Below are 17,530 nucleotides of genomic sequence, written 5' to 3'. Positions count from 1 at the left end.
CCACCCAATTAACATCATAGTCATGTTTCTTAAGCGAAGGACGCTTAGTCACTGCAGCTGCATAAGATGGTTGCTTATTTTGCGAAGAAGACTCGTCCCCCTGAGGGGGATCTACCTCCGACATGAAGGCTCACCGGTGGTGGCCATCACAAGCCCTAGCGTGAGGGATACTCAGAAAACCCTAATGTCGCTTTTGGAATCGCACTTTCCTTAATTAGAAGCTTCGCTTTTTTTTCTCTAACTATCTAATATATTATCTATCGCATCAGTTCTAAAATATTCCTCCGCGCTAAGCGCGTGGCCGATTCTAGTTAAAATAATAATTGAAGACACTTTAGAAAAGTTAGAAAACATAGATGCCCATCGACTCCGTCTCTATAAATACTACTAGCATGTATAAACACAAGCGTCAATTAATCTCTAACTTGATCCTTAATTTGCATTTTTAGAAAGTAGTTAAAATGTTAGTCTGATCCTTAAGCCACATCACATATGACGGCATAAGTCCCCTCAAATTGGTTAAAACTTGACATCTTATGAAGTAAGAGGTAGATAAGATTCATGTCAGGGACGTTCAATTAAATAATCTTGTCTTATTTTCCATGTAACAATTAAAAGATTTTAGATCACTAAAGAATCAGAATCTTAAAATTTCTAAATATCATATGATTAGATGTGTACAACATATAAAGAGCCACATCATAGTTTAAAAAAATAAAAGAGAGATTTTATTTAGAGATCAAACGTAGGAATTTCAGAAGACCAACCATGTGTTGCTTGATACAACATCCTTGGCAACAAGTGTCGGTAAGGATCACTCTCTCTTTTCATTTTTAAATATGCAACGCATTGTTCAACCTCAGACTTGACTTGCAAATAAAGCTCGTGTGCCTTCTCTTTGTCTTTCAGCTCTTTCTCCTCACCTGCCATTATTGTAAGTATTGAGGTTAGTGATTTGAAGTAGAGAGCATACACTTTGATTAAATACGTACCTGCTGTTTCTATTGGTTTGCCAAAGTAATAGTAGAACCGCCCTGGAATCTTAGGTATAATTCCTGGTAAATAGATATCTTGGTTCCCCAATTCGCTCTCGTCGCCTTCCCTGACGTTCAAAACCAATGTTCATATGAGTATTACTTGAAGGATTATGAGAACAATCTATAAATAGTGCGTAATGAAACAACCTTATGTTGCCAGCGATATTTGTTGCCATTTCCATTAAATCCTTCAATATTGGAATTTTCCTTTGATCATTGGAATCCAGGACAATCTGAGATATAGAGTAGAGCATATGTAGAATTATATCATTTTAGATACAGAGACACTGCTTCTGCCTCTTGACAACGATTAAACATGAAGGAAGCAGAACAGAACAGAGAGGATAAAGCTTACTTCGCAGATGTCATCTACTCCAACAACACCAAAAGGGACGATTTTTGCTCCAAACTTAGATGCAACTCTCACAAACTCGGATCGTTCTGGCCAAAACAGCTTGTATTCTTCACCCTGCATTTATTCTTTACATGTAAGCCTCTAAAATAAAAATCTCCAAGAATGCGGAAACCGTGAAAAAGTTTACAAACTTTACGATCACCTTTCTATGAAATGCTTCACGGACACCTCCAGGATACAAAAGCACATGAGCCTTTTCACGCAACAGTTTGTAGATACTGAAATTAGAGACTGGAACTCCACCCATCATCTTGTATTTGTCAAACATCTTCATGTCGACTAACGAGTCTTGGAGATTTAAAAAGAACATGGGATGTGCCAAACCCCGCAGGTGAATGTTTCTCTCTTTCATGAGTTGTGTTACCATTGGAATCAAGTCAAACCCCAATAGCATGTGATAACCAACGTATAGAACAGGTCCTTCTGATGGTAATCCTTCGAGGCTCCTTACAATTGTTCCGTCTTTAAGAGTCGACAGCATTACAGGGGAAGTACTAGCCACTACCAATCTGCACTACAGAATTTATCATTCGGTATCCACAATAAATTTTTACTTGATAGTCTGATATGTCACAAAGCAATTAGTGAGGCATTTTACTTGTTGTTTTAACTCATATGTGGTAGGCATAATGTAATCCGTAATATGATCATGAGACTTCCCACGGCGATAAAAAGAAGTACACTTAATGATCGTTACCAGATCTACGCCATCCTCCTAATATGAGATGTAAAAGAGATTGTTGAAGCGTTTGTGTTGGTTACAAATATGTATCAATGCATATTTCTTCTATTTTTGGATGAAGAGAGATCACTAACCAAAAGGGGAAACTGTCCATTGTCATCAAGCTTACGGACAATACATTTTGGCAACGTGCGTGAGTATATGTCAATGTCTTCCTCATTCAGTAGCCATTGATCGCGTCCACTGCAATAGTCAACAACCACATATTCACGAACACTTACAAGTAAAAGATATTCAGAAATTTATGAAACAGAGAAACTTATTGGACCTCATAAGTATGAGTGTTTCCGCTCTGACTGAGTATATGTGACAATTCACAGAAGCAATAGCAGACTTGAGCATTTCCAGCTTCCAAAGCAGTGTGTCCTTAGGCAACATCCTACCAAGAGTCTGCAAATACAATTTGAACTCTAGAATTGAAATTGAATTGTGTAGTCGGTAATCATAAGTTTCTAAGAAGGAATACTTACAGGAAGATTAGTTGAAACAGCAAGGATATCTCTTAGCATCCCTCCACCCACTCCGCCCATTTGCTGGCCAAAAAAATTATTTGACAATGCGTCTAAATTGTTTGAATATGTAACTTGAAACTCAATTAGTTGGTTAACTTATGATTCAAGACAGTGTTATGAGCCTGAACCTTTGCCGTAGATCTAGTAATCGGACCCGTTGTAAGTTGCCTTAAGTAGCTTAGAAAACAAAGAACGTAATAGCTTAGCTTCCTTTAACCCAAGCCTCTTGCTAGAGAATTAGGTTAATGCTGGAAAATATCTTTATTCATGTTTGAGTCCCCTTTTTATAAAGACCCTTACAACCGACTCTAACTGCTAATTAAGTAAAATTGCCAAAACCATAATTGAATCTAAAAAGGAAATAGAAGTAAGTCGGCAAAAGAAGCTTCTCAAGTCTTCTTGTTCCTTCTATGATACTTAATCCCATAGCGTGTATTAGACAGTTAGACAGAATGAGAAGAGAATAAAAGTGGTACCTTGCTTAACATTGAAGATATCTTCCAATAGTGTTGGAATACCATCTGGTAAAGCATTAAGCATTCCCGATAGAGGCTGCGAAATGAAGTTGTTAACATGTGTGGCTGCAACAAACAATGTCTATGATGAGCAAATATTTGTGACATTCACCGACTAGTAAAGAATCCAACAGACAGAGAGCTTTGTACCTGGATTAACCAAGATCAGAGAAAGATCAATATCGGGATTCCTGGCTGCAACATCTAAAGCAAGACATGCTCCAATAGATTCTCCAACTAAGTATATAGGTCTGTTTGGGAACCGATGGTGCTGTGACTTAACAGTCTTCTCAATAAGCTTTACCAAGTCTGAATACAAAAAGTATTTAGTTCCAAGTAACTGTATTCTTTGTCAGTTAACCATTTTTTTGTAGTGCGAGAAAAATGTACCTTCAGCAGGAGTACGATCGCTGACTGGAATGTGTAGGCACCATATATCAAAAACCCTACTCAAAACAACAAGATCAAAAATGAAGAACCCTTACATGTCAATATTTCAAAAACTCTATCTACACTTGAAGTTCTTGGACAAACAGAAATAATGTGAAAATACGCACTCCCCGAGTTTCTTGTGATGGCGAATGAGCCCTAGTCCAGTCCCATCGATCCCTGCAGGTTATACAATACATCCTCAGTTGTTTAAAAAAAAAAAAAGAAAAAACAGGAAACAAAAAGTAAAAAAAAAAAGTAAAAAAAAAAAGGAAACAAAAAGTAACGTTTTAAAGATCGTAGATCCGTAGAAACTATCACAATTTATTTAACCAAAGAAATTTATCATATCTCTCTAAAGATCCATTCATATTATTATATTTTTTTAATTGGCTTTAAGAATCATTTTACTTGCAATTCAAAAACCAGTTAACAATGAGTTGGAGAAACCATGTAAATATATTGTGTCAACTTCCAATATATTAAGAATAAGACTTATTAATCCGTAGGCCCTTTTGCAAGCTCACCTCGGATTAAACTCAAGACTCCAAGTGGCAGGTCACTTACGTCTATGAGACACGGATCCTCAACCACGACACGCGGGTTGGCATGAATTCAAAATCGGAAGGAGAAAGAGGACAAACCTGGTATAAAGAGGAGGAGAGGAGAGCCTTGACCTTGAGCGCCACACTCCAACGGAGAGAACCAACGAGGTTGACCTCCTCCATCTCCCACGAAACCTCTCGCTTCCTCCAAAAAATCCGACAAGCTCTTCCTCAAATCAGGACGGGCCGCCTCCACTTTGGAATACGGATTCTCGACCACCTTCCCCACCGTGGCTTCGTTTTCATCATTATTCTTCCGCCTCCGTTGAACACCACTAGAAGGCGGAGGAGTCGTGGATGTTACTGATTTGACCGAAGTGAGTCGATGCTTCAGGGATGAGGTCCGTTGTTGTCGTAGGTTTGATGAGGATGAGACGGAACAGAGACCCAAGGTCGAGCGAGGTACCGTGATTGCCATTTGTGAGAAGCTCTATAGAGAATTTTAGCCGTTTCCTATTTAGCTTATACTCAGAAATGTGACAAAACTATTCCAAATAACGAGCCAAGAACAAAACTTCAGTATTTCCTTTCTTGCGAAAAAACAAAACATTATTCGACATGTCACATGCGTAATCTCATGTGGTCCTTGGAGTATCGTTTAAGAGTCAATATACAGTAATCGGTTAATAATTGGATTAAGAAAAATAAATAGGGGATAGAGGAAACGACTGGAAAACGAAAAATACAAATCCACCAGACCTCACTGAAGAAATGGGTGGATGTGTATATATATAATTATTATTAGGAGTGTTTAATTAAGCTGGTACAATGTGTTTTTGGTTAAGCTTAATAGAATAGATTTCCGGTTTAGATTAGTTCCGGTTTATTGTAAATTATTGTATATAGATCAACATTGTAAAGTTTGTTAGATGAATTAATGAGAAAATCATTTCACAAAATCTCTTTGCTCATGAACTCTATTATGGTATCAAAGCAATTCTTCCACAATTTTCTGTGATTTCATCATCTTCTTCGTCAAATTCTCCATAATCTCACCGACGAAAACGTTCTATCATCATCGATTCATCTTCTGCATCGTTGATTTTGGCGAAAATGGTGAAAAGAGGAGGAAAATTGAGGAATCAGAGTGAAACACCTGAGATAAATGCATCTGCAGTAAGGATCACTCGTGGATCACTCGTGCTTGAAGATCCAGAGGTGGAATTGGTGAAACAACAACGTAATCTCAAATCGGAAGGATATGGAACTCACGGATCTGCGTCGAAGTCATCGGAAGCTTTCGACAGTCCGTTAAGTCTTCAATCGTCCGATCACCCAGGTTTGATGATTGTTGCTCATGCTCTTGATGGAACGAATTACAATAGCTGGTCGATAGCGATGAGGATTAGTCTAGATGCTAAGAACAAACTTAGTTTTATTGATGGATCCTTACCTAGGCCATGTGAAAGTGATTACGATTTCAAGATCTGGAGTAGATGCAATAGTATGGTGAAGTCATGGATTCTTAAAGTTGTGAGCAAAGAAATCTATGATAGCATCTTATACTATCAAGATGCAGCAGAAATGTTGGATGATTTGTTCACGAGATTTAAAGTGAACAATCTACCAAAAAGGTATCAACTCAACAAGCTGTAATGACTCTGAGACAAGGTCAACTTGATTTGTCAAGCTACTTCACGAAGAAGAAGACTCTGTGGGAACAGCTAGCCAACACTAAGTCTAGAAATGTGAAGAGGTGCGATTGTGATCATGTCAAGGAGTTGCTTGAAGAAGCTGATACGAGTCATGTGATACAATTCCTCATGGGATTGAATGATGAATTCAATAGTATCAGAAGTCAGATACTGAACATGAAGCCTAGACCAGGATTGAATGAGATTTATAACATGTTGGATCAAGATGAGAGTCAAAGGTTGGTGGGAGTTTCTTCTAGGCCAAAGCCGCCTCCTACTGCTTTCAAGTCTCAAGCTGTGATTCCGGATCAAAACTCAATTCTGATGGCTCGAGGAAACTTTCAAAAGCCAAAATGTTCTCATTGTTCTCGAGTTGGTCACACTGCGGACAAGTGTTACATTCACGGATATCCGCCTGGTCATCCAAGAGCTAAGAAGAACAATTACGTTGGAAGCACATTTGGCGAGTACTGGTCAGATTAAGGATCAGAAGGATCAAGTGGGGACAGAGGTGCATGGAGAAATGTCGAATGATCAGCTCCAACAGATGATTTCTTACCTTAATGCCAAGCTTCAATCTCCCAGTATCACTTCATGCCCTGACAAAGCTATAGCCTCGACTTTGAACTTTGTACCTTCTATCTCACAGATATCTGGTACTTTCCTATCTTTATATGATTTCACTTTTTATGACATGTTGACATCTTCTATACCTCATGAAACAGAGTTGCTTTTAGAGCTTGGGTCATTGATTCAGGAGCTAGTCACCATGTTACTCATGAAAGAAAACTTTATATAGAGTACCAAGCCTTAGATAGAACTTTTGTTAGATTACCAAATGGTCAAACAGTTAAAATAGAGGGAACTGGTTATATTCAACTTACTGATGCTTTGTGTCTTTATAATGTGTTACATATTCCTGAATGTAAAATTAACTTGCTAAGTGTTAGTGTTATCACTAAATCTTTGAAGTCTAAAGTGAGTTTTACTTCTGATGAATGTATGATACAAGATCTTACTCATGACCTAATGATTGGGAACGGTAGTCAAGTCGCAAATTTATATGTCTTGAACTTGGATAAGTCTCTTGTTAATGTGTCTTGCTCTGCTTTTCCTGGTAAGTCTGTCTGTTCTACTTCAAACGATAATTCTGAAATGTGGCATAAAAGGTTAGGACATCCATCGTTTGCTAAGATAGAGTTTCTCTGTGATGTTTTACTGTTATCTAAATCGAATGTCAATAAAGCTAAAGTTCATTGTCGTATTTGTCATTTGTCGAAACAAAAACATTTACCTTTCAAATCATTAAATCATATAAGTGAAAAGCTTTTGAATTGGTTCACATTGACACTTGGGGTCCTCTATTAATTATAAAGAAACAAATTTATTGATAATATATATGATTGACCTGAATGATGATGAAATGCTTACAGTATTATTGTCTACCTGTTGATGTCCAAATCGGATCACAATTAAATTATATTAAATTATAGTGTCTAAGGAAAAAGTATTAAAAGTTCATTTTACAAATATAAGGGAGGGGTGGGGTTATTGCTTCGAGAATTAAATAAAATTTTAATGACTTTAAAAGTTATGTAAAATATGTTGTTATTTAATTAAAACTTTTAAAAACTCTCTTGTTATTAGTTGTTGGTTTATAAAAAAATTATCTAAAGTCTTTATAAATCTAGTGTTATTGGATTAAGAGTTTTATCAAGTCATTAAAATTTTATGTTATTCAAGTAAAACAAAAAAAATCTTTGGATTGTTAATAAATTCAACTATTATGTTATTGGTTTAGGATTCTATACTATTTTCTTCATAAAAAAATCATGTAAACACTCTCATCATAGTCCATGACTTTTTGTTTTTTGTTTTTGTAGAATATGAAGAAATAATGAACGTAGGTCCGAGCTTGGGAGGCGGAGAAGAAGAGTCACCCTTTGACAACATCGCAAATTCCTAATCATCTTCCATCATATTTCCACCCATCTCAACCAAACTCAAATACCTAGCAAAAAAAAAAAGACAGAGTTACAATTATTTAGATCGAAGGTCTAACCTTTAGCAACGATCACAAGCTAAAATACCAAAACAGAGCAAAACAGAACCAGAAAAATTAACAGACCAAGAGAGGGCAAATCGAGTTTAGAAAGATAGAGAAGACCCGTCACGTATCCATGACCCGTCCCATCCGATTCCTTCACCACAACCACCGAGGAGCAAGATAAATGAACCATCACGTCCAATTCCTTCCTTCACCACCACCACCGAGCAAGATCAATGAACCGTCACGTCTGAATCCTCCACCACCACCAAGAAAGAACCATGGCCCGTCACGTTAGATTCCTCCACCACCACCGAGAAAGAACTATGAACCGTCACATATGATTTCTCTGTCACGTATGATTCTTCCACCACCACCATCATCATCTCGTTAAGCTCATCAAACCACGAGTGCATTATTTCGTAATTATTTAATTAGGCTGAGATTACAATAATTATTTAACTACTCCAACGACGTGGATGTACTATAGTTGATGAGTTTTCTCAAATTGCAAATTCACTAATTCGTAACATATTCACTAATTGGTAAGATCTTAATCTGTGAAAAAACCTGCAATATATATACTGGCCCTGTTCGTTTGCTTGTCGCTGGATCAGTGACATCGATCAGCGACCAGCGACAGATTCCACCGACAACATATGTTGTTCGTTTGCCTGTCGCTAGCAACTATAGCGACTGTAGCTAGAAACTGTCGTTGAGTTGTTCGTTTGCATGTCGCTGCGACTAATTACTATATATCTATATTTTTAAAATTAATAAAAGTTAATTTTGATAACTTATATTTTTATTTAAAAATTTAAATTACATATACCCATGAAAATAAATTAAACACATATTTACATATTTTTAAATAATTAATTTGAATTTTATTTTTTAATTTATTCATTTTAATATTGTTAAATTTAATTTGTTTATAACTGATTTTTTTAGAATTTTATTTAAATATATTCAAATTAATTTGTTATTTTATTTAGTTAGATTTAATTTAATTTTAATAACTATATGTAGTTATATTTTTATTTAATTAACTTTAATTTTATTCAGATTTAATTTATCAATTTTTATTTCTTTTTATTTTTTTTGGTCGTTATGTTGTTCGTTTGCCTGTTGCTGGATCTAGCGACTAGTTTCAGCGACTGATCGATGAAAATTTTAGCGACTAAAAATTATGGTCGCTGATTGCTGGTGATTGGTTGGTAAACTAGCGACAGGCAAACAAACAACTTTCTGTCGCTGTTGCTGGTTTATGTCGCTGGCGAAAAGGAAATTAACAGACCCACTATAATAATGAAAAAACTTCTAATAATAAAACAATATCTTTTGACAAAAGCGTTGAGTAAACAAAAGAATATTGTGTATGATTTTTTGAGAAAGTTTGAAAGTAGTCCCCAAAAGTAGTCCCACCCCTTTAGTTCATAGTTTCGTGCGGAGAGCTTGAATTTTGTCATATTCTACATGTGAATGTTGGCTCGTCCCATGGTTATCCTGGAAAGTTCGAGTGGCTCTAGCTACCCCTTACATCGATGACCTACCCATCCCTTTTTGTCATTGGGGTCGGTCGACTCTTAATTCTATACCTCCTTCGTGCGAGTCTCCGCCTATCAGACAAATATCGGGCAATCAAAAGGTCGCGAGTGGGGTTCCCCGGTTCTCAAGGTAAAACGGTCCAATCGTCGCATGTGGTTATCCCTAGCACATGAGATTCGGCAACCCAAACGTCGCGAATTTTTGAATCAGTAATCATGACGCTTCGGGGATCCATCCTCTCTATAAGCACCCCCCTTTTCTCTTCTCATATATTTTATTTCACCTCTCTTTCGCAGGGTATTTTTCTTTCGTCCTCTTTTTTATTGTCAGCCTTAGGTTTTTTTTTTGTGTTCTCTTCACGGCTTTTTCTAAATCTGCCTTGTCTAATTCTTCGGTTGCTAGCCACCTTCGTCGTGTTACCTACTTTGATTCCGACGGATCGACTGGATCCAGCTTTGTCTTTCAAGATCTCTGACGAAACCCATTCGAGATACCTCGGGCTCGTCTCCCTCGGTTGAACTGTCATCGAAGGTTGAGTTCCAGCACCGTTTGACTCCTGACACGGCTGTTTCTGGCTCGTCCGTCTTTGTTTCAAAAAAATTTCTTTGATTCACGAGCCGTTGGACGATCTTGACATTCCGACGAATCAAATAGTTAGACGAGGTTCTCTACCTGTCATCGCAATCCCTCCAGGAGCCAAGGGACATATTCTCTCCTATGTCCTTAGAACCAATTCCAAGCTGGACTAGCCTACCAATGCAGTCAGGATTGGGAAACTGTCCTTCCAACCTGACATCACGATCCCTGCCTAGAAGAACAGATAGTTGGACGCGCCGCCGAGGTTCATTTGTCTTTCTAAAAAGTTCTTTACCGACTAAGAACTTACTTTTCCCCTGCCCTCCTTTTTGATGAGATACTTTGCCAGGAGGCAAGCGGCCATTTCCCAATTTACTCCAGTAACCTTTCGTAACGCGGTTGGTCTCTCAATTCTGGCCGAGACGGGAGGTGTCAAACTTAGCTGTGATTACTTCGAGGAGCTTACGTGACTAAATCCTGCTAACAAAAAGTGGAATACTACATGGGGTCGGCGATGAAGCCACCACTCATCGAAGGGGCGAAAGGGAAAACTTATAACTGGGGGAAGTCTTATTTTTTTCTGAAAGCCGCTCAGGGGGTTTTCGAGGATCCTACGATAGCCGAACTTGTTCCACCCTCCTTTTTCTCTACTCTGGATTTTTTCCTAATCTTCTCCATATTCTTCTTCTTTCTCGCAGTTGCTATCCCAAGGTGCCTTCATTGCTATCCCCCTTTTTCTAAAGCAGAGATCAAAGCCATCAAGTCGGTGAGTCCTAACGTTTTGCCTGATACCAAGCAGAAGACGTCATAAAAGAATTAATCTAATTCCCACCAACCAGGTAACTTTTGTTTTTGTTCGTTGAATACACTAAGATTGATGTATTCTTAATCTTCATGCTTGGGCATTTCAGCTTCGAAGATGGGAAAGCTGAATATGGGTGTTCACAATGTTTCTGCTCGTTACCACTGATCTTTTGGTGTCATCTCCTCTCCTTGTTCTAATCCTCCTCGCTCGAACGAAAAGACGAGTGAATGTGCTGCTGGGACCTCCCCATCCCGGAGGGATGCTTCTCTTACCCCTTTTCTTGAGAAGCTTTTGGCGGAGGTTTGTGCTAGTAAACAAGTCATCCAGAGTGTGAATCCTCTTCCTTTGAACCGACAAATCGAGCCAGCAACTCAGTTCGTCCTTCTCTGTCGACCAAACTCAGGTTGTCCTTCTTAGAAGAGGAAAGAAAGTGGCAGTCCTGGTTGCTTCAATCCATCCAAGAGGCAGAAAAAGGCGGACTATCGGTGGGACTTCCACTACTCTACTGCTGCCCGCTCTCTTCCTAACGATCCGGTCTTGTGTGCATATTTGTTTCGCAAAATCTATTTCAGGTCTGGTCGCCTTTCCGAGGTCGACCGTATGAGAGCATGGGAGATCATCACCGAGGTGGTGAAAGCATCTTTTTGAGGTTCGTCCCTTTTCCCAATTAGCTCGTCGCCATCACCAACCATTTGACCCTGTGCTATGAACGTCTCATCCGCGAGCTTGAAGCGTCTCATCTTGCATCTACAACATCTTCTGATCCTCTTGCTAAAGAAAGAATCAAACGACTTGAGGACCAGCTCGAAGAAGCTCTTCGGTCGAACACAAAGTTGTGCGAGAGGTCTCCAAGCTCGACCATCATCGCAGTGGTTTAATTACGGAGTGGGTTGCTCTTCGTGACAAGCTCACACAGTCTAAAACTTCTCGCAATAGGCTGCAGCTCACCCTCTACTTTTAGACGAGAAGGTTGAGAGATCGTTGTGACGATTTCGGCTACTAGAGAAAATCAAGGCTTCTCAGAGGGTGGCTCGTCGTGCACAAAAACTCCTACCGAAGCATAAGGAATACGCTGAAGCGATCACGACGTTTCGGTCAAAGTTCCTAGAGTACAATCAAGCTGCATGTAACGTTCGAATGTTGCAGACACTGGCTGAGGATGGCCAGATTACTTATTTGGTGGATGGGGTTGAATAGAAGGTTCTGACTACGATGGAGCAGCTCAGGGCCAAGGTGGAACAGATTTTTATTCCCGATATTACAGAGGCTGATTTTGACATCTCCTCGACTTTCAGTGAGCCCCTTCCAGAACCGGTGCCGTGGGTCCCATCCCCAAGGAGCAAAGAAACCGAGGGTCAAGAAGAAGAGTGTGGGGAAGGCCAGCATGATGGGGACCAAGGTGAGGAGACGAGAGAGGAGGGGCACGATGAACTAGGCAACAATTGTATTAATCACAATTAACCTTCAGCTGCTGAGCAGAACTCCCCTATCCAGGGACTTGTGGAATGATATGTCGTTCCTTTTGATTAATTGTGTCGTATTGGGGGTCGGCTCCTCTTGTAGTATTATTTTTTGAACTCTGATCTCGACTTGTTCTGCCCATTTTAACTCTACTTATGCATATTGCTTGTTTTATTATTTTTTTTTTTGCCTTAAAGTTATTCCCAACTGGGCTCGTGATAACAGAATTTTCACCCAGGGTATCAATTCCCTATGTAGTTGTAGTACAAAGGGTTATCAATCCTAATGGTTATATGCTAGCAGATATAATTCAATCAAACTATGCAAGTCAAGCCAAGAAATATAAGGGGTTTTAACTAACGATGCAAGCAATCGAGTACCGGATCGAGTAGGTGATTGGATGACAAGAGAATAAAAACAAAATTATGTACTACTCGAAGCCCCACACGATGCAAGTGATCGAGTACTGGATCAGATGGGGGATCGAGTTAATGCAAAAACTGTAAACAATCGAAAAAATTGGTTCATAACTATTCCTAATCCACCTAGAATGTTTTACATGTCTCAAGCAATCTATTCCCTAAACAAAGAATCTCTTACCCTTGCTAATCTTTTCTCATTGTAGAAACAATCAACCTTAATCACTTCCCTACCCAACTCTCGTTGGAGAAACATGATCAAGCAGGCATTAAAATCAGATTCACTATTGTCAATAAATCCCTTACTCATCTAATCTCTTAGGCTAAGTGAATAAATCTCTAGCATTAGTTGGTTCAAGCATTTCATCGAACATCTCTCGGTGCGGAAATGCCTAAAATCTAGTCTCAACCTCTCGGTCTAAAACTAGCATTAAGAACACTAATCCATAAGAGAATTTTTATAAAAACAATCAATCTAAAACATCCCATCTCTAGAACCTTTGGTTCACTACTCAGATCTCATCATAATCGACATAAAAGCATAGACGAATAAGAATTGCATAGAATAAAAGTAGATGATGAGTTGAAAAGGAGCAAAACGTAATATAAAATCAATGTAAAAGAATTCACTACAGGAAGTGATGGTTTCAATAGCAGTATTTAATAGCGGATTTTCTTGTTGTGCTATAGTTGAGTTTCTTAAAAACTAACATAGCGTTTCCATAATGCAAAACGCTATACTAGGATGACCGCGAATAGATTTTGATGTGGCGCCGAGATTTTGGTTCTACGATTGCAATATCAAAAATGAAAATGCTATTTTATGGGAAACCGGGAAAATGAAAATTGCGTTGCCACCCAAAAATTTACTAAGTAAATTAAAAAAAAAAAGAGAGAAAAAGAAGAAAAGAAATTAAAGAACCTAGGTTTTACAAAAAAATTACTGAATTCTATCTCTTTCTCCGCCACTTCTCTCGCTGTTCTCTCTTTCTCCGCCGAAACCATCTCTGAATTCCAAAGTTTTCTTCAGTTTGTTTCTCTTATCTCATTCAGTTTAATTCTTCTCTCTTTCTTCTCAGTCTCATTCTAAATCTTTCAGTTTGTTACTCTCAATCCTTGTAGATCTCGATCGTCAGTTTCATTGTTGATCTCGATCGTCAGTTTCACTGGTGAGGTTGAAAGTGACTCAGAAGGTAAAATATATGTTTGGGTGCTTGTTAATTTGCAATGATTTAATAATTCATGTTCGTTAAAATATATGTTTCGGTGATCTGAATCGTATGTTGTTTCTCACTGTTGCAGGAAGATTGAAGTTAATCTTCAGTCGAAGGTAATATTTGATACTGAGTGATGTTTGTCTGAGTTTAATCGATATTATCTGAAACTGTTGTAATGATATTCATATCTTTTTATGTTTGCAGAAACTAGATTCAAGCTTTTGTTCGGTCGTACCTTGATTTGTGTAAGATATTATTTCTAGCTTTTTTTGTCATTTTGTTGTTGATGTGGTTTATGTGAGTATTTGATGAGTAAAGTTTTTATCACAATTGTACGTATAATTGGTGTTGGAGCTTGGGTAGTATTGGTGTATGAAGAAGACATGGGTCTGGCTTTCAAGGTATGTGTCTGATTCTGATCTTGTTATTTTTATACATGGATTCATTTATAATGTGATTCTAAATAGTGTAATTTAATTACCTTATACAGGAATAGCCTTGAGTATGAGATGGAAGCAAGAAATTTTGTATTTGGAGCTGCATGTAGGTTGGGTAATCCTACAGAGATGTTTTGTCCCTGCATTGATTGTAGAAATGTTTGCCAACAGCTAATACAGACCGTATTAGATCATCTAGTGATTCGGGGTATGGATGAGAAATACAAGCGGAATCCATTTTGGAGTAAGCATGGGGAAAGGAGGGACAGAACAGCTGTTGATGTTCCAACTTCAGAGGAAGAGGCTTTTGAGTTGATGAAACAGCTTTTTTTGAGTCAGAATTTAATGATGAAAAAACAAATGAGGAGTGTCGAATTCCAGAAGATTCTGAGTTTAGGGAGAAGTTAGAAGAAGCCGAAACTCCACTCTACTCATCATGTCACAAGTACAACAAGGTTTCTGCGATAACAGTGTTGTACCACATCAAAGTGAAGAGTGGGATATCTGAGAACTTCTTTGACCAAATACTGACTACTGTTAAAGACATGTTACCAGCAGATATTGTGCTTCCAAAGTCCACTGCCGAAATGAAAAAATTCTTGAAGATATTTGGGTTTGGTTACGATGTCATTCACGCATGCAAGAACGACTGCATACTTTATCGAAAGCAGTATGATCAGATGGAAAACTGCCCAAGATGTAGTGCTGCAAGATGGAAAGTCGATAAACACAGTGGTGAGGTAATGAAGGGGATTCCAGGGAAAGTTCTTAGGTATTTTCCAATCATGGATAGATTGAAGAGGATGTTTAGATCAAAACAAATGGCTGAGGATTTGCGTTGGCATTTCAACAATAGTAGTGAAGATGGTTTAATGTGACATACGGTGGACTCCATTACCTGGGCACAAGTGAATAGTAAGTGGCCAGAATTTGCTTCTGACCCTAGAAACCTCCGACTGGGTCTTTCTACAGATGGAGTCAACCCTTTCTCTTTGCAGACCATAAATTACAGTACATGGCCAGTTTTGTTAGTTAACTACAACATGCCTCCTACAATCTGTATGAAGGCCAATAACATCATGTTGACTATGTTGATCCCTGGTCCAACTGCACCAAGTGACAACATTGATGTATATCTAGCACCTTTGATAGAGGATTTAAGAGATTTGTGGACAGAAGGTATTGAAGTTTTTAACTCTTTCATGAAAGAGAAGTTTACACTTAGAGCTTTGTTGTTGTGGAGTATCAGTGACTATCCAGCCTTAGGGACATTGGCTGGGTGTAAGGTTAAGGGGAAACAAGCATGTATCGTTTGTGGAAAGGACACACCATGTAGGTGGTTGAAGTTTAGCAGTAAGTATGTGTATTTGGGCAATAGGAAACGATTAAGGCCTGGACATCCGTACAGGCGCAAAAAAGGATGGTTTGACAACACTATCGAGAATGGGGCAGCAAATAGAATTCAAACTGGTGCAGAGATTGCTGAGATATTAACAGACTTTAGGAATGATTTTGGGAAAACTTTGGATATTCAAAAGAAGAGGAAACGATCTACATTTGATGAAGATGAGCTTATTGCAGGAGAAGAGAATAGTGATCAATGGAGGTGGAAAAAACGGTCCATATTCTTCGAATTGCCGTACTGGAAGGTAAATATTTGTTTGTTTTTTTAAAATTTATATAGATATATGGATATGCAACATATATATAGGCTGACAATATTGCTGATCATGTGTTAGGACTTACCTGTGCGTCATAACATTGATGTCATGCATGTGGAAAAAAATGTGTTTGATGCTTTATTGTCCACTCTGATGCTAACTGCTAAATCCAAAGATGGCTTGAAAGCAGAAAAGATTTGGAAGATATGGGAATACGAAGACATTTGCATACACAATTAAGGGGCAAGAAAACATACTTACCTCCAGCGGCTTATTGGATGTCAAAGGAAGAGAAAAGAAGGTTTTGCCTGAGGTTGTCTAAGTTTAGAGGCCCTGATGGATATTGTTCGAATATTGGGAATTGTGTGTCAATGAATCCTCCTGGTATTGGTAGTCTTAAGTCACACGATCATTATGTCTTAATGCAAAATCTGTTTCCCGTGGCTTTGAGAGGCTTGCTGCCAAAAGGGCCTAGAATTGCTGTGACTCGAGTCTGCAACTTCTTCAACAGATTATGCCAACGTGCTATTGACAAGGAGAAGCTAATATCGTTGGAGGCTGAGATCGTTGAGACAATGTGCCAACTGGAGCGGTTCTTTCCTCCATCACTGTTTCATATCATGTTCCATCTCCCCCTACATCTAGCAAGGGAGGCACGTTTGGATGGACCAGTGCATTTTCGTTGGATGTATCCATTTGAGAGGTATTGTTTTATTTAATATTTTTATCTATTACTTGTGTGGTAATATCACATGATTATTAACGATATGTTTTTTGATTTAGTTATAGGTATATGAAGACACTTAAAGTTTATGTCAAAAATTATGCAAGGCCAGAAGCATGTATGGCTGAGGGATACTTGGCTGGAGAATGCATAACCTTCTGCTTAGACTTTCTAAAGAATTCTGCACCTGTCGAATAAGCAGTAAAAAGAAATGAAGATCTGGATTTTGATGATGTTTTACTTGAGGGTCGTCCACTACAGAAGGCTTCTGTGGCCAGCTGATAAGGTGATTTTGGATGATAAGGTCTGTTTCAATGACCCAACAAGTCCAAATCCTTCTGATGAGTCACTTGAAAGATGCAAAGTTTATGATTGGAATGGCGATAGTGAAGTTGTTGTTGAGGGTGTTTTGTGTTCCACAAATCCGAGAGAAATGCTCAACAACATCCCTCTGGGTCCAAATGCTGCCATTGTAAAGATTGACGGTGTCCTGAAGGAAGCTGTTTATCTATGGAGGCCAACAGAAGAAACACTTCTGATGGCTGATGCACTCAATGTACAAATCGCATGGCAAATGGATAAAATAGAAGTCATCTTCTGATGGCTGAGACTTCTAAGTACATAGTGAGTTGAAAATTATAAAACAATGTTTTATCGTGTTTACTTCACTTGACTTTCTGAGAACTTAAAACTTGAATGAGTATTTTCGAATCTATGCATTTCATTGACTATCTTGTTTTCAGTCT

The 17,530-nt window shown here is 38.4% G+C and overlaps 1 protein-coding gene and 2 pseudogenes across 3 annotated transcripts; 2 read left to right on the top strand and 1 right to left on the bottom strand.

Moving 5' to 3' along the window:
• Positions 1–578: 578 nt before the first annotated feature.
• Positions 579–4,788, bottom strand: LOC104779900 (phytyl ester synthase 2, chloroplastic-like). Of its 3 annotated transcripts, none has more exons than XM_010504326.3 (14): positions 4,295–4,788; positions 3,779–3,830; positions 3,612–3,667; positions 3,372–3,530; positions 3,183–3,287; positions 2,665–2,727; positions 2,463–2,584; positions 2,269–2,377; positions 2,051–2,167; positions 1,595–1,966; positions 1,393–1,506; positions 1,185–1,270; positions 993–1,102; positions 579–923 (listed from the first exon to the last, which is right to left on the bottom strand). In XM_010504326.3, the coding sequence occupies exons 5-14, from the start codon at positions 3,279–3,281 to the stop codon at positions 733–735; spliced, it is 1,383 nt and encodes a 460-aa protein (XP_010502628.2). In that variant the 5' UTR covers positions 3,282–3,287; positions 3,372–3,530; positions 3,612–3,667; positions 3,779–3,830; positions 4,295–4,788; the 3' UTR covers positions 579–732. The 3 variants fall into 3 exon arrangements, with proteins under 3 accessions (XP_010502628.2, XP_087366054.1, XP_087366053.1); XM_087509928.1 differs by having other exon boundaries at positions 2,665–2,768; positions 3,171–3,287; positions 4,295–4,708; XM_087509927.1 differs by having other exon boundaries at positions 579–1,102; positions 4,295–4,736.
• Positions 4,789–5,308: 520 nt separating this feature from the next.
• On the top strand, positions 5,309–6,688 carry LOC147945444 (uncharacterized; annotated as a pseudogene).
• A 7,840-nt stretch (positions 6,689–14,528) lies between these two features.
• On the top strand, positions 14,529–16,982 carry LOC147945443 (uncharacterized; annotated as a pseudogene).
• The last annotated feature ends 548 nt before the right edge of the window (positions 16,983–17,530 follow it).

Source organism: Camelina sativa, chromosome 4 (genome assembly GCF_030686135.1).
Source record: "Camelina sativa cultivar CO46 ecotype springtype chromosome 4, ASM3068613v1".
NCBI classification, from domain to species: Eukaryota; Viridiplantae; Streptophyta; class Magnoliopsida; order Brassicales; family Brassicaceae; genus Camelina; species Camelina sativa.
Note: the sequence above shows the minus strand (reverse complement) of the source record. Positions and strands in the feature narration are given on the sequence as shown.